General features: G+C 35.3%; 1 protein-coding gene across 2 annotated transcripts in view; it reads right to left on the bottom strand.

Annotated features, from left to right (window-relative positions):
• Positions 1–585: 585 nt before the first annotated feature.
• Positions 586–24,233, bottom strand: part of LOC137922819 (uncharacterized) — a 62,144-nt gene continuing 38,496 nt past the window's right edge. Inside the window, exons 2-20 of one of the 2 annotated variants that reach the window (XM_068765899.1) lie at positions 19,774–19,864; positions 18,975–19,474; positions 16,639–16,798; positions 15,755–15,950; positions 14,880–14,956; positions 13,920–14,118; positions 12,715–12,850; positions 11,826–11,943; positions 11,247–11,439; positions 10,107–10,248; positions 9,204–9,720; positions 7,834–7,999; positions 7,090–7,135; positions 6,823–6,942; positions 5,895–6,022; positions 5,013–5,412; positions 3,781–3,934; positions 2,790–2,976; positions 586–2,343 (exon numbers count right to left, since the gene is read on the bottom strand). In XM_068765899.1, the coding sequence (XP_068622000.1) occupies positions 2,263–2,343; positions 2,790–2,976; positions 3,781–3,934; positions 5,013–5,412; positions 5,895–6,022; positions 6,823–6,942; positions 7,090–7,135; positions 7,834–7,999; positions 9,204–9,720; positions 10,107–10,248; positions 11,247–11,439; positions 11,826–11,943; positions 12,715–12,850; positions 13,920–14,118; positions 14,880–14,956; positions 15,755–15,950; positions 16,639–16,798; positions 18,975–19,474; positions 19,774–19,864 (3,611 nt within the window). In that variant the 3' untranslated portion in view covers positions 586–2,262. The remainder of the gene's footprint in view (positions 2,344–2,789; positions 2,977–3,780; positions 3,935–5,012; positions 5,413–5,894; positions 6,023–6,822; positions 6,943–7,089; positions 7,136–7,833; positions 8,000–9,203; positions 9,721–10,106; positions 10,249–11,246; positions 11,440–11,825; positions 11,944–12,714; positions 12,851–13,919; positions 14,119–14,879; positions 14,957–15,754; positions 15,951–16,638; positions 16,799–18,974; positions 19,475–19,773; positions 19,865–24,233) is intronic. The other variant, XM_068765900.1, reaches the window with a different exon arrangement.

Genomic DNA, 24,233 nt, shown 5'->3' with positions numbered 1-24,233 from the left:
CAATTATTATAAAAACAAGTTCAAGAATCCACATATACATGTAAAAATAATTTCATTAATTCATCGTAATTTAAATAAACTTAATTAAAAGGAGCTTACATTTAAAAATGAAGTGTCTATACATTGTCATATCTTTTTTTCTAAGTGATGTTTTTAATGAGATTTCTAAATATGGCAAGATTATATTAACTTAATCTAATTTTATCTGTGCACGTTTTTATTTTTTACAAACACTACGGTACCTTTTAACCATGAAGTATTTTGCTTTGTATTAATTCTTTTAAAAATGTCTTGAAACGATGATTGAGATAGCACATAAGTTTATGTACAATGGCAAAATAAAATTGATTACTGATCTATAATGTCATAAAAAGAAAAAAAAATTAATCCTAATTAAGTACTGGCTTGGAATGTTTTAAAATACTTTTGAATAGCATTATTTGCTTCCTAATTGGAAGCAAATTATGTGTACAAGCATTATCAATCACGATTATAAAAAAATTTACACCAAATCATATGATAAATAAATTGAGTATTACTAATTATTATATAAAATAAAATAACAAATCATATACCGTAAAAAGTAAAGCTGATGTTTACGTTGATTATAACTAAAAAATGAAACAAAATCTGCACATAAATTCTGAATACTTAAATTCATTTGTAAATTGGCGAAAATAAAATATAGCTACCACCATCTTATAAGCTAGTTTGAAAAAATTATATTAGCAATTCCTTTAAAGTTAATCCTTATGTATTATAAATGTGCCTTATGACCTTAAACGCACCAAAAAGTTTGTATTATACTAAACCTTAAAATTCTTTCCCGTATCACTAATTAAAAATAAATAGCAAATTATGAATTTAATTTTTGTGCACACATAAGAAAAAGGTACTTTTCGAGTAGCCGGCTGCAAATGACTCAAATGTAAGTTTATTTATATTCTCTAAGTGGAATCTTTAGATGTTCAGAACTTCTTCTTCATCTTTAGATGTTCAGATGTTCAGAACTTCCCTAAACGGTTCAATTGTTTTGAGGGCGTGGGCGTGTGACGTCTTATTTCGTTGTACAGATAAAAAAGTAACATTAATGCACATTCTTTGTCGTATATGCCGAACGATTTGTCTTTGGGACCGGCAAGCGGAAAACCACCAAAAAATTATAACATCTTTTCGTAAAATTATATTTCAGAAACGATTGTGAAAATATTCGTAGAATTAATTACATTTCTATTTTTTAAATATTGCATCAGTATTTATCACCAATGTGAATTTATAAACGATTTTAATTTTTTTAACTTCACGACAAAGGTCAGCAAACAAGTACAATCAAGCCCAATAGAAGAAATCAAAAATTGCTTTAATTTTGCATTTATTTAAAATTTAAACTTTCTTTTGCAACGACATTTTTAATTAAATAAGTGGAGTTACAAGTTCACTAGCTGGTCATGGCTGAAATGGTTTTATCTCTTCTAATTTTACTTTTTATTTAAACTGATATTAGATATTATATAAATATTTTTATAACAAGAAAAATTCAAAAGGCACGTAAATATTAAAATCTTTTAAATAAACGATGTCCTTCCATTTCTTAAGAAAGTAAGATTAATTTTAAAACTGTTCACATTACAATTTTAGGTTTCTAAGTTCTTTATAGCCTCTTTGCCGACCTTTGCCTAAAGATTTTATAAAACTGTAACGATTTTGTTTAATGTTTATTTTAAAACTATATATATTTTAAATGCTAACATTTACGTAACATTAAAACTTAAAACTATATCCAGGTATTAAAAAACGTTCAAGAGATTACTCTGAAAATTTAAAGCTACTTAAGGAATGGACTGGAGCCTATCTGGCACGGAAATATATCTCAAATACTAATATCCAATACACGTGTATTCAGAAGGACGGACATTGTGATGTAAATTGCACTTTTGGAATGTTCATGTTACTTAATATATATGTATAACTTATATTTTTTAACTGGGATTCTGTTCATAAATATAACAGTTTTTACGTAGCTACGTGTATTCTAAAAAATATATTCTGTATTATTTTGGTGAATTCAAATTGAATTTATCCTATTGTAGTTCTACGACTAGAAGTATTTATGTTAACTTCCAAGTTTGGTATTTTAGTTCAGAAAATTTAAATCTTTTGTTATTTAATTCAATGACATAAATACTTTCTCTGAATAATTTATAGATAGATAAATATTAGAGGATGGTTAAACGACGTTAAAAATGTTAAGACTTATTTTATTCAATTCCGACAATCTCTGTAAATATGTATGTTGTACTCGATGAATGGGATCTTTTGTTCGGAGTTCAGGTAGCAAAGGTCCTGAAAATGATAATTTAAATCTTTAGTATAAGCTGTACCTTCTTCCTAAATCCATAAAAAGAGATTTGCAGCATATTCAAGTTTTCATACTAAGAATACCATCATCATTTTAGCCGTAGGATATCCACTACCGGACATAGACTTTCCTGTTGATTTTCAATAGGACTGATTGAAAGCGATCTGCATCCAACGATCTCAACAAGGTCCTCCGGTTACCATAACAGTCTCCGCTTGAGAAAAGTGGCTGGACCACTTCTTCTTTAATTTCACTATCCGCTGGACTTCATTCCCGATTAGATCTCGTAAGGAAATCTTGAACATAACCTTTTCCAAGGCTCGTTGAGCAATTGTAAGCTTGCCATTGAGACTTCGGGTCTCATTGGCTAATTATCGAATCTAAATTGTAACATTACTTAGGTTGTGGGTTAATAATAAAATTAACTTACTTTCAATGAAGTAAATCCAGCTCGTATCTTCATATGTCGGTCCATATTGCAGTCTAGAGTCAATTTAGAGGTCCATATGTCGCCGCTGGGTAACGGTTTCGCTGCCTCTCTGTACAACTGACAGTTCTTAGGCGTGTCGTACTTACAATGAAGGTCACACAGTCGAACCTCCTTTAGTTTCGATGTTCTTAAATTGAAAATAAACAAGTAGTATAAATAATCGTAGCTTTAAAACTGTCGACATTAAAAGAAATCCTATCGCGTTTGAAATATAACAATGAACACAAAGAGAAGTTCTTCTCGTTTGAATAAAAAGGTTTTTTTTTTTCTATTTGTGAGATAATCAACAAAGCGACGAAACTACTATGATTATCCTAAATATTTATCAGTTTACTAAATACTGCTCAAACAAATAATTGGTGTTCTTTTTAAAAATATATGCATATAATCTCAAATTAAAATTATTTCGGTGTACATATTGGTTCGATCAGGTCCCAACCACCCTTAATACTATAGTAGCACTACACAAAACAAAAGACCGGGAGAGTTGGTGTAACATATTTTGCGACTCACTTTACAGAAAAGTTTACGGCGTTCAGTAGTGAGAGATTCAATGCAAGAAAAAAAAAAAACAAATTTAGTTGAAAACTACTATTCTGAAAATTATGTTTAAGTTATAAGTTTTTTTTGCAATATATAAATGTTTACGTTGACGTTAATAACAGCGACACCGGATAGTAAAGATTACTTTTAGCTTTATATTATGAGCTACGTGGCTTACTAGAATAATCTGGGTTTAAAAGACTCTCGCACGATATCTATAGTTGGACCATGGAGTTGTGTGTGTAAGGTAGCGTAAGTGTGAAAATAATGTGTAGATAGCGTATTGCATCTTTTGTTTTCCGACGGCCTTCAAACCTTTTAGTATTGATAATGATTGTAAATCGGCAAATAAGGTTCTCGTAGCAAGCTAATGTAAATGAGTAAGCACCTGAAGGTGATGGCGACTTGCTTGTGGTGCAGGCAGTGCGATAGCGGCACGCCGTACGAGTAGTTGTGTACGCCGCGAGCGCACACCGTCTCCGTGAACAGCGACGTGTTCGTGACCGACTTGCTGGTCACGCCCACGCTCACGCTCTCGCACTCTGTGCACAAAATAATTAATTTGACACCAAATTTTACCACCCTTTTGATTGATTCAAGAAAAAGTCTATTAAGTTAAACAAACGACACCCACACTTTTTCTGTTCACATGTTAACGCTTTTTGTCGACATTTACTGCTTTCTGGTTTCGAGGACGCTGAGCTTTTAAAGCGCTTATTCAAAAGCGCTCACAGTATTCATTTATTTTAGGAAAACATACAAGGATAAAGTTAAAAGTACAGATTAATAACAAAATTAGTTATATGTCCAGGAGATTATAAATCCCTTTACAGTTATTATGAGCGAAGCTCAATCCGTTTCTAGTTTCTTTTAAATAAGTCTTATAAGTCTCGTATTCTTCTCTTGATGTACACAAGTGAGTATAAATGATACAGATAATTAAATAATTCATTCATATTAATAATAAAAAAATAAATTTCTAGCAAACAATCAACAAGGGAACTAACAAGACATGCTGTTTACACTATCTGAAATTACTGCCTAACAATGAAGTTTTGTGTTGAATTTCGTGGATCGCTATAAACAGCATTTTAAAATTTAACCAGCTTAGATTTAAAATTTCTTTTAAAATCTTCGACAGTAAATAATAATAACAAAATAAACAATAATAATAAAATAGTAACAAAAATAAGAGTTTTATTACATAAATAGTTATTGTTCTAACTTGATAAAAACATTCTGAAACATTGGCATCCAATGCTATAGTGCAAACTGCCTGAAAGTTACGTTATGTCGTTCATGATCTGGTTTGAGAAATAGAAAACAGAGAGAGTAAGAGGTAAATTTCACTTTAAAAATCAGTTTAAATTGAAAGTTATGTTTCGATGTACACATAATAAAATGTTTTTATAAATACAGATACAGAAAATTTCGTATTTATAAATAATATATTGAAATTTAAGTTAATTATTGGCTTTCATACAAATAGTTGCTGCAATTTATCGCAGGCTGCAAACATATAATAAATATAAATCTCTTATATATAAATCTTTGGGAGTGCGCTACGTCCAGCAGTGGACATGACTGAAATAATTCTGACGAGTCATTTATATACCGTACCTTGAGACATAGGGACCTCATCTGATTGTTCAGTCAAAGTCATCTCCTCAGAACTGCTTCTTAGTAATGCTTCATTCGTCTCTCTCACCTTGCGTCTCCCTCTTGCCTCCCTGTTTCCTTTTAACTCTCTTTTCATTCTTACTTCTGTACCATTCTGTTTATTAGGGTCTAGTAAATTAGTTTCTGCCAGTATTTCTTCGTGTATTTGACTACGTAGCGAATCATTTTCATTTTTTAATGCATCTGAATTGTTTTTCTCTAGTATCACTGGGATGCTTGGTAGCTCTTTCAAGGCTGGATCCAAAGTTCGAGTGTACGTCTCATTGAGGTCTTTATCAGGATTAGAGCGTTCTAATGGTTCTTGATTTTCATAGGTTTGCGGTGGATCTAAGCCACAAGACTGAAAGAATTGTAAATATTTTTAATTAAAATTACATTTTAAATATATTTTTTTCTTAAAAGCATGCTTTGGAACATCTTTTCATTAAGAGTTATCCAAGATATTAAGTGGCAATAAAAGATATCACCTTTGCGTAAAAGTTTTCTGTAGTATAGTATAGTGTTCCGATTAATATTCAATTAAAAATAAAACTATTGAAAGAAAACTTTATTTTAACTGTGATATTTAAATTATTGACTTTGTGTAAATTAAAAAATCTGAAATTCAAACATTCATTGACCGTTAGGAGGAACGAGGTTCACTTGTTTAAAGGTTGTTTATTAATAAGAATGATATGCCTCACCAATATAGACAACACCCATCTTGATATATCCTCAAATCTCTATGATGGCAGCGTGAATTGAACAAGTTTCAAGTTTTAAATATTTTTAAGATATTAATAAATTGATGTAATGAGTATCTTTGACATTTGTTTAACATACCTGGCATTCGGCATCCAGTTCGTTATCAGTGTTCACTGTGAAGGTGCAACCGCCGCCAACGACATCGGCCACCCGGGCTAACGACACGAGCCGCTCCATTCTAAGCGGTTGCGCTGTTTGTTCTATATCTGCAAGGGACAAACATAAGCGGTAAATATCTCTTAGATTTGCATCATAACCTTAAATATTTTTGTAACTATTGTAACTGGAATTGCAATTTGCTATTGAAGAAGACAGTGAACGTGTTATAGAAATCTCCAACGAACACAATTTAACCTTCAAACAAATTTTCAAAGCGGTAAGATTTTAAAAAAAAAAAATATCCTGACAGCGAAAAGAGTTTTAAAGTTTTCCAGGCGGCAGCTACGATATCAATTGCTATTCTAACTAAAGGTTCAGCATTCTAAAGATTGCCCAAAGACCTAGATACGATTCCAATACTTTATTGCATTATGAAAAAACAGGTTCCATATTCATTTATATATTACTACCAAGTAGTTTTATAAACCAAGCAGTAGCAAACATTGTCGTCTATTTAAAAGACTCCATAGTTTTGGTATTTACATATGTACTAAATTGTCTCACTGTTTTGAGAGTACCATATTGTATGTATAGCAATATATTTTGATTGTAGATGTGGCACTATGTATTATAAACTCAACTCCAATTTATATTGCTATCAAAAAAAGGAGCGTGAGTGCCGACGCAAGACCACCGGAATGGATCTGCCGATACTCACCCCGTCTCGCCGTGCGATTACTTAAGGCGCGGTACAGTTGTTTCGGTAGCACTACAGATTGACTGATAAGTTTCTAAACTGTTTAACTATCCACCAGCTCGTTTATTATTTTTGTAGTTCAGTTACAGTGAAGTTTAATTCCAACCTAGTATCTCTTAATGAATATTTTTCATTACGTATAATACTTACTTAAAACGTTTCTCACATAATTCCTGGAGGCGTGGACAGTTGTCGTTGTTGTTGTGGAGTGTTGAGTATCCACTGGTGGTGTAGTAGTATATTCTTGCGTTGTTTTATGTGGCCCTTTTTCTGTGGAATAAACATTCTAATGTTATAAAAGAGAATAATTATAGCAATAAAAACTAAAACCGAAAATCGTCGTCAAAGTTACGTACAGTGTGTGTTTGTAAAAAATAAATATTATATAAATTCCTTACATAAATAAAAAGAAATTACCTTTTGCTGTCTTTTTAGCTGCTACGTGTTGAGATGGTTTTAAATTCTGTAATATAGTACAAAATTATTATTGTATTACATGAAAATTACTTCAGTGCTAAAAATTAACCTCGTGATATTAACTGCTATTCGGTTTTTTTTAACTTGTTTCCCTAACGTGGGTATTCAGGGACATTGCTGCTTACAAAAACTGTTAATTAGCTGTATTTCGTTGCAGAAATAAGTTAATAATGCTTAGAAAATTTTACTACCTCAATTATAAGCATGTAGCATGTATATAACATAAATGTTACAGCTTATGTTAAATTACTTATCTGTTTATCTTAATTACTTTACTTGCATCTATTTATAGTATTTTAAAAGCCTATACTCTCATGATTGCTAATTGATTTTTGGATGTTGGTCATATTTACATCTAAGTTTAAACCTTTAAAGTATTTCTTATGCTACTTAAGGCTTGAAGTGGCGCACCCGTAAAAGCGCTTAACTTGGACATTAATAACTAAATTTGCCGGTCTCATCAAGATCAGGTTAAATCAAGCTCTAAGGTAGCTACGACGAACACTAGGCACAAAGGACTCCCAGAGCAGCTATTTGAGCTGTCATTTGATTCTCCGATGTACATATTAAATGTTATAAAAACTTTTTTACGTATAGAAATCAAATAATTTCAATAAAAATTAGTTCTTGATTCTAGTGACGCTTTTATTTTAACTGTATATTATCTGAAAGATGTAAATTCACCTGTATTTGGTTTTGATCGGGTGGGGTGGCACGATGCGCAGGTCCGCCATTAACATTAAATTTTCCGTAGTGAGGGTAGTTCGAAAATTTCTCATGCATTCGTATCTCTTTCATAGACAAGAGTTCTTGATGTTCTCTAAAGTACAAAGCTGTCATGACGACGAGGCTATAAAATAAATAACGGTAAAAGAAACATATATTAAACAATTTCAAAGAAACATAAAATGACTATATATAGGATGACTCAAGTTCCTTATATTTTCTCGTTCATTTTAAATTTAAAGTTTGTAAGAGGGATGACATTTTTTGTCAAACAGATATATGTTGTTTAAGTTGTTGAGAGGGGCAGCCCTCGATTGCCAATTCAACTCTGCCCGCGTACCGTGAACGTTATCTAATTGTAACTGCCATACATCGTATTAATTTATCTGTTGTTAAATCTATTTTCAATATATATTGGGTTATTCGGAAAATAATTTTGTTTTTTCCCGGCAGAGTATTTAATCGAAACTCATCATAAGGGTTCTCCATGTCCTCACGAAGATAAATTTATGTCGTCGAGTTGACGTCTGTGATTTGCTCTTCAAACGTTACGAAAATGATCCAGTTTTGTAACACAAAATTAATGGGGACGAAAAAAAGGTTGTGTTACAATGTCAAACGCAAGAGATCATAAAGTAAAAAAGAAGAACCGGCTCAAAGCATTTCGACAACCAATATCCATCAAAAAAGGTATAGCTGTCTGTTTGGAAAAATTTAAGGGAGTTGTTTGTTTGAGCTTTCGCCGAATAACATAATAATTATTTTTGAAGTCTACTCTCATCAGCTGGACAAACTGAATGATGCACTTCAACAGAAAAGGCCAGAATTAATCAACAGAAAAGGTGTAGTAATCCACCATAATAATTCGAGACCTCACACGAGTTTCGTCACGCACCAAAAACTTCTACAGCTTGAATGTGATAGATACACCGCCACAACCACCATATTCTATAGACCTGGTGCCTTAGTATTATTATTTGTTCCGCGCATTGTAAAATTTTTTTTCAAATGAAGTAGTCAACAATCACCTAGAACAGTTCTTTGCTAGCAAAGACCAAACAGTTATGAGTGTGAAGTCATGCTACTACCAGGAAGATGGCGAAAGGTGTTGGTACATAGTGGCCTATTCCATTCAATAAAATATTTATTCACTATACGAAGATCGTCATATATTTACACCAAAAAAACGTTTCCCTTATATTGCCGTCAATAACGATTTTATTACATATTTTTAGTTTTCATTTACTAAAGTAGATCAAACTAAAAACATAAAGAAATATAAAAATGTCTTTGCTATAGTTAGTAATATTGATAAATAATAAACTTACCATATTGCCATAATAAATATCAAAATTGTAATAACGATTTGCAAAAACTTATTTGAGACCAATTCACTGCTGGTGTCTCCATATCTATCTTTCTTTCGGCAACAGAACGCCAGTTTGCTGTTGCCATATGCTAAACTGTCTTCATCTCGCAACCAGAGACACGAATCTTTTTGTTTTGACAAAATACTGTAATTTTCATCCGGCAACTTTTGTCCCGTATTCGATTCCAAAGTGCTTACATAAGTGGGATAGTTGTCAGCGGTTTCGATCTTGTCACTTTTGTTCGTATGATATCTCACACATGTTTTATTATAATTGTAATATTTGCCATATTTAGTATAGTTTCCGTGACAGTTTTTACATTGCTTTCTAGTGTATTTTGGTGAGTTATGACTTAGTTTATGGCAACATTCGTGGCGGCGTATGTTTCGTGCAATATCGCGTATTTGGTCAATCGATATATTGCCGTCGCTATAAAACGATTTCGAAGACGTCGATAAACCAGAGAAACGAGAGTCTGAAAATAAAATTACGAATTCAATCATGATTGCTAAACGCTATTTTCTTTTTCATTTGAACAAGACTTTAATTCTAGCGTCTATATTTCAATTCCCGCTGTTATCGATCATTTAAATAACGAGATAAAATTTTCTGGACGGAAGTCTACAAGAATATTTGTAGTATGAAAGGAAGAGTATTATTGAAAGTGGTTTTTACAAATGGAGGGTAATCTTGGAAAGTAGTGTGTCGTTTAGTTAAAACTTTTTATATTGACTTTCATTAAATAAAAGAGCCAACTTCTTTCTATTACTACATTCTATTGTACATTAAAATTTTATCTATTTCAAAAGAAGTATAATAGTATTAAAGATACTGTTTTTAAATATAATTAAGGAAATTTACCATTACTGAGACTGGAGCGTGCGCTATCCCTACGATGAAGCCTTTTGCTTACTCGTTCTAGTTGCTCTATACGCGATTCCAAGTGTCCCGTCACTTTGCACAATTCCTTCACCGCGCCTAAATTCTCCATAAAGATGCGGTCCTGTAAATTATTGAAATAAGGGGTTATGAGGCTACATTTATGCATTAAAAATGTTTTAGTACCTTAACATCATTTCACAGTTAAATATTATAATATTCTTAAACAATTCATTTCCCATTATCATTTAATGTTCACATAAATAAATTAATAAATTAATGTATAATAATTAATAAATTAATGCTGCATTAATTTTAATGCTATTATCAAAATGGTGATAATTAATATATCAAAGATCCTTTATCTAAGCTATATAAAATATAAGTAACTTTATTTTACGGTTTTACAATACACTACCGTGTAACGTCTAAATTGTTATGCAATAAAGTTTATTAAACAAAATATCGTAAATAATTCTAATATCGTCGCCCTCACCAAATAAACCTGCATTACGCTATTGCGAACTTGTTCCATTTCTGTCAAATTCGGCATCTAAAGGTAGTGTTACACCTAGTTATTATTTATTTGGGATTTCTTGAAATGTAAAATGAAAGAAACAAACTAACCACTTAGAACACTGATTTCGTCTACTCGGGATCGACATTAATCACTTTGTAAATCCCCATTAAGACGGAACAAGTCCATCATAAGCCATAATTGCTATCGCTAAATAGGCGAAAGTATTTCCACGACGGAAAAAAATGTGTGACATTCTGTCAAAATATCAAAACGGTGTCAGGTTGTAAGCAGTTGTGGGACCTTCAGTATAAAAAAGATTGCACCTACCTCACGCGTTTATTGTTAACTACACTAGGGCACTAAACGCGCCATTCTTTTTGCCAACTCATTTGCAACCTATCAAACTAATAAGTAATAAATTAGTGAAGAACGGATATTAGCTATAAAGTATTGAAAAAACATGTCGTTGGCTACCAACTTTTATTGACACTACAATAAGATTAACTTCTAACAATAGATGTTATATTTAGCAGTAGATAATTATAATCAACATTTTTCTTGAAGCTAGTGGCTTATTATTGGTAAGTCTGACCCTATCGTACCTTATTAACGACGAGAAACTTAGGTATGGTGTCGCCGTTAGGTAGGGTGACGTCACCAGCTTCCTTCACTGCTTCCGGTATAACCCGTCTCACTTCCTGCGCGATGACCCCCGTATCTGCGTGCGGGGCTGCGCGACGCGGGTCATGGCCCAATAGTCCCGAATGTTCCGCAAATGATGGGTCGTAGTTGAATCTGATAAGAAATAATTTACGTAGATTACGGTGTACCTTTTTTCCGTTTCTTTTGGGATTTTACCTTCTGTTGTTATCAAGATGCACTGTCCTTAGATCAAAACAGATTTAAGTAAAGTTGATGGTCGGGATCTTGATTAGGAACGCAATCGAGGCCTCTCACGTACCATATTATTAAATGAACGAATCATGGAAATATACAAAAATGGTTACTAAGGCTGGAGGCCGGAGTAGATACCATGGATCGGCAAGTGCAGCGTAGGATATAAAGTGGAGAGGACTATGTTAAAGTCATCAGAAGACGCAGGATGCTTTCAACATATTGAAAATCGAAGGGGAAATATTTGATAATGATTATATGGGTAAAATAGTATAACATCAACTTACTTGACCACCCTAATGCTTTGTACGTTGCGCAACTGCTGTGCGGTGTCCAACTCTTCGATGTTATGTTTGGCGCGAGCGTCCGACGGATGAACGATGTGACCCATCACTTTCAAATTGCCTAAAATTATACATTTTAATTAAACTTTAAATTAAATAGATATTTTTTGCATAACGGATCTTTCATTACTGCCCTAGTGGAATTTACAGATTCCACTGGTTTGAAGTGGCAGGGCAAAAGGCCTCTTAAAGACTTTTCTTTAGCAGTTTTTTAATACTCTTTTTGTACGCGTAACCCCGGACATCATCATCGTCGTCGTCATCAAACAAGCATCAGGAAAAAGTCCTAATAAAATAAAAATAAATGGACAGTTTTAAAGATAATTTCGGAATAGTTTCGTAAGTTACAAACACATCAGCTGAAAACCTTAAACAACCGACCAAGCAAGGATGATTTAAAACAAATTTTTATTTCTATTTTTTCACTATAAGTATCGTAGCGTATTAAATTATACTCGTAATATTTGAAAGGTATATCTATAGAATTTCCCGGGTTTAATGCGTTACACTGCAAACAGATGAGCACAGAGGCTGCTAAAACGCATTATTGTTTTAGGCGTACGGTAGCACTAATTTTTAAGAGATGGTTAATCTTTGTTGTGTATTTTTGTTGGAAGTATCTATAAAACAAACGAGAAAAGTCTTGGTTGAGTTTAATCACTACAGAAGTGAGGTAGGCTCAAGCCGGTGGATATGGCGTGGGTAGGCACCACGTTTGGTCGCGGGAAGTCGCTGGATGTGCGCAGCACTAGCCCGGCCATCGCTGCGATCCTTTCGGGAGGCTTTTGCCTTGGGGGTACATTGGTTGACATGATGATGAAAGAGATTATACCGTTAATGACGCAGGACTCGTCCGGTCTGTCCGTGTTGATGCCGACGCGGCCGTTGTAATGTACGCTGTTGTCAGACACACCGCGCTGCCACCAGTTCTCCGAGCAATCCGACTCAAATTGTCCCGGATTCGAAGCCTGAATAAAATTCCATGCATTAATACGTGAAGATTATCATAGTAAATAAGAGTTTAACTTGTCTGGAGTAAAGTAGATTAATAAGTGACGGGTACAAAAGGTATACCGTTATTGATTACGTGATCTTTTTTTCAAAGACAGTACAGATCTACGATTTTCAGTTCGTTATAAGTGAAATTATAAGTGTTTTAAAGAGTTTAAGTTTTTAAGTTTTTAAGTCTGTATTATAATTTGAAGTTGTGTACATTTTCCATTTATTGCAACTCTTTAGCTTAATCTTTAATGAATAAAGGATACTCCTAGTAACATCGGTTAACTAAATACTTTGATATTTTAAAATTCATACATTGTTTTGCATATAGAGTACACCAAGTTACTCGATCACGCATCACACGCACTACAAGCCAATGCAATACAGCCAAGCCGATATGTTGCATCCAGTCACTTATAGAGCTATAAGAGCTTGAAGTTTAGCAACTCGACTAGAATATCTAATATAACAGCCTAAATTAAGTTTCTAGAGAGAGCCGATGAGCAAAGTAAGTTTTTATGGTAAGCACCAATATCACTGTATCATGCAATATTTAATAATGACATGTATGGAGATTTTATGAATCTTTTTTTTTACAATGCACTAAATTGTTTAATTAACTGAAATCCGCCTGAATTCTTAGAATCCAACCGGAATAAATTACCATTATACCTTTCTACCGTGTAGTTGTATTATCTGGTTTTTACTTAATATTTATCTGTGTTTATACTGTTTGCGTACGTGCCTGCTTATAATTAGTGCCGTATCTGTATATATTGTAGTAAAACATAACAACTGTCATCGGAAAAAAATAATAAAATAAAATACATTGAGAAGCACTATCAGGGTATTGATTCTGTAAGTATTAGATGCTCAAATATATTATATTATATGTGGTCTATTTAGACTAAACATAAACATATTTATGAGTGTATATGTTAAAGTAAGGCTAATTTATCGATTACATTATCTTTTATTCTTCTTGTAACTTTTATCTTTATTTTTATCACTGTATGTTTCCGTTAAATAAATAAATACCCGAACTATGATGCGGTCACTCGCGTGCGCTGCGATCATATGGTCGTCATGCGCAGCGTGAGCTCGTAGCGCGACCACCAGCTGGAAGTGACGCTGGTCGGGGTTCGGCCTACCCTTCTTCCTCATATTGTTGTTCGTAGTCTCAGCAAAATGTAGACGTCCAACTGTTACTTTTGCGCAGTCACGGCGTAGTTCCACACTGCAATGTTAGTTAGACAGACTTCTTTACTAAGGTTTGACGTATCATTGAATTACATTGCGGTTTTCTTACGATATGTTTCCAGCACTATTTGTGTACTACCTTAGTTGATGTTATAATTGACACGAGGTGTGTGGTGCCCGGTGATTGGAGCAGAGTACTACAATTTTAAACCCTGTTACTCACACGTTAATGATTCTGTTTCTTGACCTACATGTTATCACTGTTAACCTCCACACCATTCAGACCAAGTTCAGAGCTAACGCGATGCCAAAGGACTGTGATGATTTACTTTATTATTCATGTGATGGGACTATAGAGTATTTTAAATTAAAGAGTAGAAGAAAATGGAATGGGTTAGGACAAGGGTTACCAGAGAACTCAGGGAAATCAGCAAGAAGAAGTAATCTCGTTTGTGACTCAGGAATGATACCAGAGAAGACCGGTTCCCTAAGGTGGTACTTTTGGCTTCTATCTATTGATAGTACTGTATGAAGACACACTAGTACGAGTCGGAATCCCGCTATCCTTAAGATTTCTAACCCAAAACAAAAAAAAGGACAAAGTTTGCTGACGACAAGTCCATATCTATTTATCAAATGAACGGTCATTTCATGTCATCATTCATTCAATCTTTTATTTATAATAATTAATGCACAAAGTTAATGACAATAAAAATAGAAAATACAATAATCATTCGAAACACTATATCAGGTATGAAGGCAATAAATATACTAAACTTTAAAAATAATAACACTTACGGAACTGGATGGAAAGGTTTTTTTGTTCTATCTGATTGACTTTGTTCAACTCTTACTTCTTGACTTGGGTCTTCAGCCTGGAAGAAAGCAAAATTTTTACGAACTACTGAAAAAAACATTAAATACGCTTCTGAGTATTTTCTAGAACCTATGTTAAGTCGAAGAAATATTAAAATCCATCTATATTAAAAATCAACCTTAAGAATTTATATAAATAAAAAAAGTAAACGTTAAAATATAAACACAATAAACAAGCATGCAAAAATTGCATTAATATTCTAATGGCACACGATTCTGTATCGTTGTTATTTTCCTTTATTTATTCACTTTGGATTTTCCAACAACAAAAAAAAAGTCGTAAAAAAGTGAATTGCACAAGTGTTTTATTATAATTGGTTTATTATTCTTATAACATCATATTACATTTCTCATTTTGCGGAATTTAATTATTGGCTGCAACATAGATAATTTGGCATAGATTTTAAATTTATTTGTATGTGGCACTCATTATACATACTTCTTAATATCATTATAGCTTCAGCCAGAGGAGGTCCACTACTGTATATGGGATTTCCCTATAGATTCCGTTCTTCACTCCATAACTTAAAGGCCTCTACGGCCTTCTTCCGTGCGCTACTTGGCGTGCATACTACCAGTTTAACTTACCGACCCGCTTACAGGTGTAAAAGTTCACGAATTGACTCTAACAACTATGCATTTAAACCTGACCAAATCAAGAATGATCGACGCATCAAAAATATAAAAGTATAGATTGATATTGAAAATTTAAACTATTTTCTAACTAAATTTATTTCAAATTTTTGGATATGCTGGTATAATAAATTTAATGCTTGACAAATAAAGAATTTATATACCTTCACACCATAAAAGTGCAGGCAGAAATTGTTAATTTTCTTGAAGCCTTCGGCGGTCTTGACATATTGCGCCTCTCCCTGTACTTGAATTTGACAGGTGACTTGAAAGTGGTTCTTTTTCTGACAAACGAACGCTTCGTCTATTTGTGAGTAGTTAAAGCCTTTGTCTGCTCCCACCACGTATGAAGGAGACGGGCTGAAAAATAAAATAAATAATTATAATAAAAGCTAGTAAATTAATAATAGCCAATACATATAGTATATTGTATGGACTTAATACCATGTAAGACAAAACTTATCTCATTGATTTATAATAACGTGCTAAGAATGTGTTTACATACAGATATCCTTTTCGGACGTATTCATTTGTTACATTTTAATAAACTAAAAGACGCCAAAGAAAAAAAATAAAACTAACTTTTTTAAACAGTAACCACGTCATTATCTTTCCATATCAACCAATCATTTATCTTTCTCTGTAGCTTACAAAGTGTAATATCATCCATCCATGAAACTAAATCTAAGTACTATTACCTTAATTACATATTTTCATACATCAAATTTATAATTTTATGTATTTACTTATTAAATTAGTATGTATAGTAAATAAATTCAATCAACTGTAAAATCAGATTTGGTGCAGTCTGCCGGTTTCGGTGTAGCTATTGGTAAAAGCTAAGGCTCACTTAAATTAACTTATTATAAATACACGAAAGTAAATGATGCTTGAACTAATGATGACTTAAGACTTAACTTAAGATATTGTTGTTTCCATTGGTTAGATCAGCTTGGCTGGTCTGACTTACCTCGAGACTCGGAATAAATTATTAATGATATTCATTAGTAACTATTAGGTAACCTATTTTATATTAATATTTACGTACAGTGGTTTCAGGTTGCAGTCGTAGAGTAGATGCCAAGACGCCTGCTGGAAGGGAGCGAATCTTATACATTGTAAGGGCGCATCGTCGCCTGCTTCAGAGCCATCTACCGAAGGCGGCGCCGGACGTACATTATGACTCACGCTTTCAGGTGATAGAGCCGCTGTAGGACATAAATGTAAATTATTTACCCTGTTATCAATATTCTAATATATATATATGTGTCATTGGATAGCAACTACAGTAGAGTAGCAACATCAAATACTATATATTTTTTTTCTATATTATTATCGTTTTTGTTAGAATTTACTCCTACACAAGGTTCAAGAAGGAAGGTATTAAGCACAATATATGTTACCGGATGCCGCTAGAATTAAGCCGAGTGATTGGTCACGCTCTACTTTCATGCTGCTACATAAAAAAGATCAACAAAAATGTACTGTAACTGCCGTCCCATTTCTCTTTTATCCCACGTCGATAAGATCATACTTAGTATTATTGATACAAGACTCCAAGCGTATCCGTCTAAAGAAATTGCACCCGAATAAGCTGATTTCGTTAAGGGTAGAGGAACAAGTGAGCAGCTACTCATAATGCGGCATATTGGTGGAAAAAGGCACAAGGGTTAGATATCATCCTCGATGTGTAATTTGTTGACTTTAAAAAGGCTTTCAATACCGTCAAGTAGATCAAACTAGCTGGTCCTGAGCGAGATGGGCATACCGCAGGGCATACAACTTATCAGAAGTTTGTACGAAGCTGCTACCGATGCAGTTCGAGTTGATGGTATTGACTCTAAAGCTATAAAACCAAGCTAGAAAGAGCTGTATAAAATCTCCTCTGCGGTTCAATATCTACTCGATGTACGACATGCGGATTGTTCTCGAAAATTGAGATGGGAGAAGGTACGTAGGTGGCAAAAATATATCGAACTTGAGATACGCTGATGATACTACCCTCTCCTTTGCTGACTGGAGATCTCAGTGTTAGAATTTAGACTTGCAATCAATCACGATTAGATCAAAATGATGATTATAGACCGCGCCAATAATGAACCAGATGTCAAAACTATAACTATAAGTAGTTTAAAGCTACATATCTACGCCTGGGCTCCTCTATCACCAGCGCTAGAATGCAAGAATGAGATTCGGAGAAGTGGCGCTATAGAAACCGCAGGATAAGTAGAAACACAAAAATTCGACTTTGAGAACCCTGGACTTTCCAATTCTTACAATTCTTACATTTCCTCTTTACATTGATCTGAGAACTGAATGCTGACGATTTTAAGTCATGAGAAGATTGACGCCTAGGAGACAAATGCTTAGAATCCTGTCGACGGCGGACCGAACCAACTTTTCGATTATCAAAAAACTCAACTTAAGAGATAGGTTATCGTCGACTGTGCAAATACGACACCTCAAGTCCTGGACTAGAACAATGGAACATTTGGTGGTGCAAGACACAGTGGAAGGCGAGTAATCTCGTAGATGTTCTTTGACAAGATGAACAGACCTCATAAAAATTGGACCTAAAAATTTAAATAAATGTTCTTACTCAACCAAACATCGAACTTATTGGTGACGTTAAGAGAGAGGAGCAAGAGTAACAGAACAAATCAGGACATGACCATGATCACTATTACAAGAGTGCACGACTGAGAAAAGAAGATGAAATCCGTAACATTTGATCGCATTTGTCAAGGCGCAAATACAATAGTAGTAGTGGTCGCAATTGACGTTTCACAATTTAAAAGTTTGTATGGTTTATATTAGGGTACAAAAAGACTGTTAATCAAAATATTCACGGCCCCAGTGAGCTGGTAAAGTTTCTGTTTCCACACACTTTGGTTTTGAAGGTTAGGTGAAAATTTAGAAAGTCCTTGACAAATGCTGTTAGCTCGTACCTCTTTATAGTAACTAAAGTTAATAGCTACATTAGCTTGGGAAGTAACTTTAATTATATAAACGGAATCCCGCTTAGCTCCTGGACCGCTTTAGACGGACGCTCCTTTGCAAATGCTAGACAGAGAGCGAAAAAAAGCGAAAGAGTCCCCGAAAGGAAATGAATTATAGCTTTCTATGCGTTCAGAATTGCAATTCCAGGGTACCCGAGAGGATCGAACTGTTGCTATTTTTGGAAATCATTTAAAGTCTTGGAAAATTTTAGAAATTTGTCATACTGTAATTGGTTGCGATTATTGTTTGTCACGACAAGAAAACCTACATCAATTATTTTATTAAACTTCTATAAAGTTAATAGCGAAGAAAACCAGAAAACATAAATAAATTGGTTCATCGTTTTACCGAAATAGTCTTCATCAATAAATAAACACAATGTACCTGGCTCACATTTAATATCTTGCGAATGTTTTCTCTTTTTGCTGTTGGGCTCCTGGAGGTTAGTATACACTGGGGTGAGCGTGGCACCATCGTGTCCGAGCGAAACCAGTTGCGGATTTATCATTCCCTGTTCCAGCTCCGGCATTTCTACCCTCATTTGATTGTACCGATTCTGATACGTGATGGGGTCCAGTCCCAAATCATGACGTACTGTCCTTATCCCCAGCTCGACAATGTTAGGATCCTGCGGTAAAACTACCACGTCGTTCAGGCCGCCCCTCAGGACTTCATGGTCCAGATTATCCGACTTTAATTCCTCGTAAATGTAATCGCCATTTTGTTGAAGAATCTCGTGCGTTGGAATGTGATCGTGGACAAGCATGTAGTCAGCACCAAGTGCATTTTGAGAGACGGCGATCGTATGAGGCACCTGCGTCTCCGAGGGACTGTAGGGATTCTCTGATCCGGAGTCCGGTGGACTTTCTGGCAATTGATGGCCCCTGTAACATATATCATTTAGTTATTGGAGGTTATTCGTTAAAATTGACATCGTTTTCTGCCATAAAAAATGTTGACATTTATATTGAGGAGTTCGATTAGAATCGAAATTAAGAGACGTAACTTTATTCTACGGGCGCCGGGCCTTCGCGTTGACAAATAGACTGATAGACTGCGCTACTTGGTTTGTCAAATGAAACCTGAATTAAACACCATGTAGTATTATAGTGTAAGGGCAATTTTAAATTGACATAAAAAAAGTAAAATTAAGTATAAAATCATGAATAAATCTTTGGGTTACCCGATTCGGCGCGCGTCAAGCGGCTGCGGTGCGTAGCAACCTTCGCCGACGGGGGCCATGAACGCCTCCAACTCGTCTATCAGTCCCGGACCTGAAAAAAAGTCAGACGTCATTGCATTATACAGAGTTTATATTGTATTTAATACATCGGTGATAACTTTCACCCTTGCTGGTCTATTGTCTATCTAAGTCGTTTTTCCGCTTTTGGACGATCTACGTTGCGCTTGCCAGTCTATGTTCTCTAGTTTAGCAACTTAGCCCTAGCAACAGTCTATTGATAAGCTACTATGTACAATATATAATTCAGTTATAATATGTTCTTTCAAGTTTAATTAAGAAACATTTCGTAAGATCTTATATTGGAATCTTTAGAGTAGCTTTTATTTTTTGCCTACTACCTTATATTGTAAGTATGAACTCGGGATGAAAATCGGGATATGAAATCGGAATGTTAAAACATGCATTATTTTTTCAAAGAGTTCCAAATTAAAACATCTTTTTGGCTTTACTTGTTAAATGAAATCAATATTTTGATCTCTAAGCGACCGTGATCGTAAGCGAAACCATATAACTGATACACAACACATGTGCAATACGCGTTTGCCCAGTTTAAACACGTCAATGCATCCGTGCGTAACATTATCGAGATACTTGCCATTTTAAAATCGTCAATTATGTTCCAAATTGTTACGTCACTAGCAACCAGCAAAATAGGAAAAAAATAGCCAAATTGCTTGAGCAGTTTTCGATTGTGTTTGGCGAGTCATTTTATTAACATTGTTGTATTTTCAAGTTCATCAGCTTTTCCTTTTAGGAAATATATGATTTAATTATAGGAATCTTTAAGTAATTACTTATAAGAAAGAATTACTAAAGCGAAACCGAATGGATAGAAATTCTATAATACAATTACATAATGTTTACTTTATGTTAATTGTTAGGAAATATTTTATTACTGTGAATATTTTATTTTACTGTGATTATTGCAGGTGTTTATTAATAAAGCCTCATCATTCATCATTTATTCCTATGGTTGCAAGATGGGGCATAGGGGGTCTAGTACGTCGCCATCGCGAGCGGTCTTGAGTTTCGCGTTTTACTTCGCTCCACGTCATTCGATTGCCTTCACTTCTGCAGTGATCGTCCGCTGCCAGGTTTGCTTTGGGCGGCCAAGTCTTCGCTTTTCTTGTTGATCCCATTCTAGGCTTTGCATCGGTATATAATCAGGGTCCTTTCGGAGCTTGTGGCCTATCCAGTTCCACTTGCGACGTTTGATCTGCTGGTTAATCGGCATCTCACGGCAGCGTTTCTAGAGGTTTACTTTGGAGACTTTCTCAGGCCAATATATACCGAGAATACGTCGAAAACAGTTGTTAACGAAGATTTGGAGGCGACGCGAGATATCTTTGGTGACCTTCCACATCTCGTATCCATATAGCAACACGGTTTTCACATTGGACCGGTATATTTTGAGCTTAACTCTACTAGTCAGTTTCCGTGATTGCCATACAGAACGGAGCCGTGCGAAGGCTGCCTTTCCCTTGGAGATTCTCGTCCTCTTCGATCCCTCCTGATTTCGACACTACGCTACCGAGGTAAGTGAATGGGTGGACTCTTTCCACTCCCTCTGTGCCAATCCATGTTGTTGCTCCGCACCTCATTTCTTGGATCTTTTGGGTGTTAATTTTAAGTCCCGTCTCCAAAGCCGTTCGTCATGGGTCGTCCAGTTTGACTTGCATGTTAGCCTGTGTGTGGGTCAATACGTCATCGGCAAAGTCCAAATCTTCTAAGATATTGGACAGTCCCCACTCTATGCTACGGCGCTTATCGTTGATGGTGGTGTTCATGATGCCATCCAGAATTACAAGGAAAAGAAAAAGTGAGAGGAGGCACCCTCGTCGCACACCTGCATGGACTTGTATATCTTCCGATTGATAAAGCCTAGTGCTAACTAATTGATATAGCCTAGTGGAAAGGCATAGTGGGCATGCTATGCGTATATGTGTGGGCTCTGTAGTTGAGGTGTCGGACTTGTTGCTTGCTTGTGACATTGTAGAACCTAGACTTACCCCACTTAAGTGGACGTTGGATAGAGTAACTGGATCCAAAGGCCCTCAAAATTTGGAATTCGCGCGAAAACGCGTTTACCATTTTAATTCGGTCTTAAGGAGAAAAACCGCCACGAAATCGTTTATTTATTTATCAATAGAATATGTCAAGAAATCACATTTAATAATCAAAATAATGTAGTAATAAAAGCGGTTTTATGCCAAAATGTGATTTCTTCCAAATAACCACTGGATGAACTTGGTTAATAAGGAAAATAGAGCAGGCAGTTGTCAAGCGATAGGTTATAATAAAAATACACGTACCATATGAATCACATATTCGCTATAAGCCGGTGGCGATGCATTTATATGTACACAAAGACTACTTACAATTTAGACCCTAACGCAAAAGCAGCCGCCACATCGCCGATGACATCCGAATTCAAATCGGGGTTCGAAATTTGTATTCGAACGCACAAGAAAGGTTTAAAAGTATTTTCGACGTAGTAGCTATACGGAACATGAATTTATAATGATAAAAAACTACATACACATATAGCACATAAAATACACAGAGAACGTTTTTATTGTCAGATTAAATACGACCAAACCATGTGTCTAATGTAGAGCGAAATTTATGAAGTCTTAACTAAAGAATAAAAATAGTTTCTCCGAAGATATATTTATGTTTTGCACATATAATTGAAATAACACGTTTTAATAACAGGTTGTCAAATATCTCCCTTCCGCCTTTTTGTCTTTTGAATTTCGCGGCTATGTACAAAGCGCTACAGAGCTCGAAAGTCTTGACATAACCTACAAAACGACGCTATGCATGATTAGTTTGGATATTGCGTTCAACAATTATAGACGTGTAAACATGGAGTTCACTAACGCCGAAATTCGCGCTATTTTAAAGTTTTACTTCGTTAAAGGCAAATCCGCTAGAGAAACGTTCCGTGAGATTAATGGTGTTTTAGGGGAATGTTCCTCTATCACTTCGAACCGCGGAGGAATGGTTTCGACGATTTAGAGCCGGCGAAAACGACACCATGGATAAGCCAGCCGGCGGAAGACCTGTGACGACAAATACCGATCAAATCATGGACTACATCGAGTTAGACCGGCATGTGGCATCTCGTGACATCGCCCAGGAGATGGGAGTTAGTCACCAAACCATTTTAAACCATCTGCAGAAGGCTGGATACAAAAAAAAGCTTGATGTTTGGTGCCGCATGATTTGATGCAAAAAAACCTTCTGGACCGAATCAACGCCTGCGATATGCTGCTGAAACGGAACGAACTCGACCCATTCTTGAAGCGGATGGTGAGTGGCGAAAAATGGATCACATACGACAATATCAAGCGAAAACGGTCGTGGTCGAAGGCCGGTGAATTGTCCCAAACAGTGGTCAAGCCGGGATTGACGGCCAGGAAGGTTTTGCTGTGTGTTTGGTGGGATTGGAAGGGAATCATCCACTATGAGCTGCTCCCATATGGCCAGACGCTTAATTCTACCATCTACTGCGAACAACTGGACCGCTTGAAGCAGGCGATCGACCAGAAGCGTCCAGAATTTGCCAACAGGAAGGTTGTAGTATTCCACCAGGACAACGCTAGACCACACACTTCGTTGATGACTCGTCAGAAGCTACGGGAGCTCAGATGGGAGGTTTTATCATATTCACCATATAGCCCGGACACAGCGCCAAGTGATTACCACCTGTTCCTGTCCATGGCGAACGCCCTTGGTGGTGTAAAGTTAAACTCAAAAGAGGTTTGTGAAAAGTGGCTGTCCGAGTTCTTCGCAAAAAAGGAGGGGGGCTTCTACGAGGGAGGTATTATGAAGTTGCCATCTAGATGGAAACAGATTATCGAACAAAACGGCGCATATTTGAACTAAATCCGATCACTGTAACACTTTTTATAAAGCATTCAATAATGAGCAAAAAAGCGGAAGGGAGATATTTGACAACCTGTTATATTCGTGAGAACTCACGTGCAAGTACTATAAGGATATAGTAAGAAGGATCTTAACATAGGCAAATAGAATATTATTTATTATTTCAGTCGTATGCTTCATTAGATTTTGAACAGGACCGGTTAGAAGCGGTTTTCGTTTATTGCCTTCTGTTGGCTGGTGAATGTCCTACGGTGCAATTGCCTGTCTGTGGTCATCACTCTAGAACTTCAAAGCCCCATCGACTATTCGTTCTGCGCGCTCCGTGGCTTGCCTGCCTGTCTTCAAATTGCCAGTGAGAGCTACGGTTATTACTTCCGTTCGTCTACGGATCGCCTCATTCTTAATAGGTTATGTTAAATACATAAGCAACGTAAATGTGTCTATAAAGATACACAATTCATAATTCAAATGAATATAAAATACCGCCCGTGATTACAATAACACGAGTT

The sequence above is a fragment of the Battus philenor genome, unplaced genomic scaffold, assembly GCF_028537555.1.
Source record: "Battus philenor isolate CCGP_79_NKW_IND1 unplaced genomic scaffold, ilBatPhil1.0.hap1 SCAF_20, whole genome shotgun sequence".
NCBI lineage: Eukaryota > Metazoa > Arthropoda > Insecta > Lepidoptera > Papilionidae > Battus > Battus philenor.
This window is presented reverse-complemented; position numbering and strand designations above follow the sequence as displayed.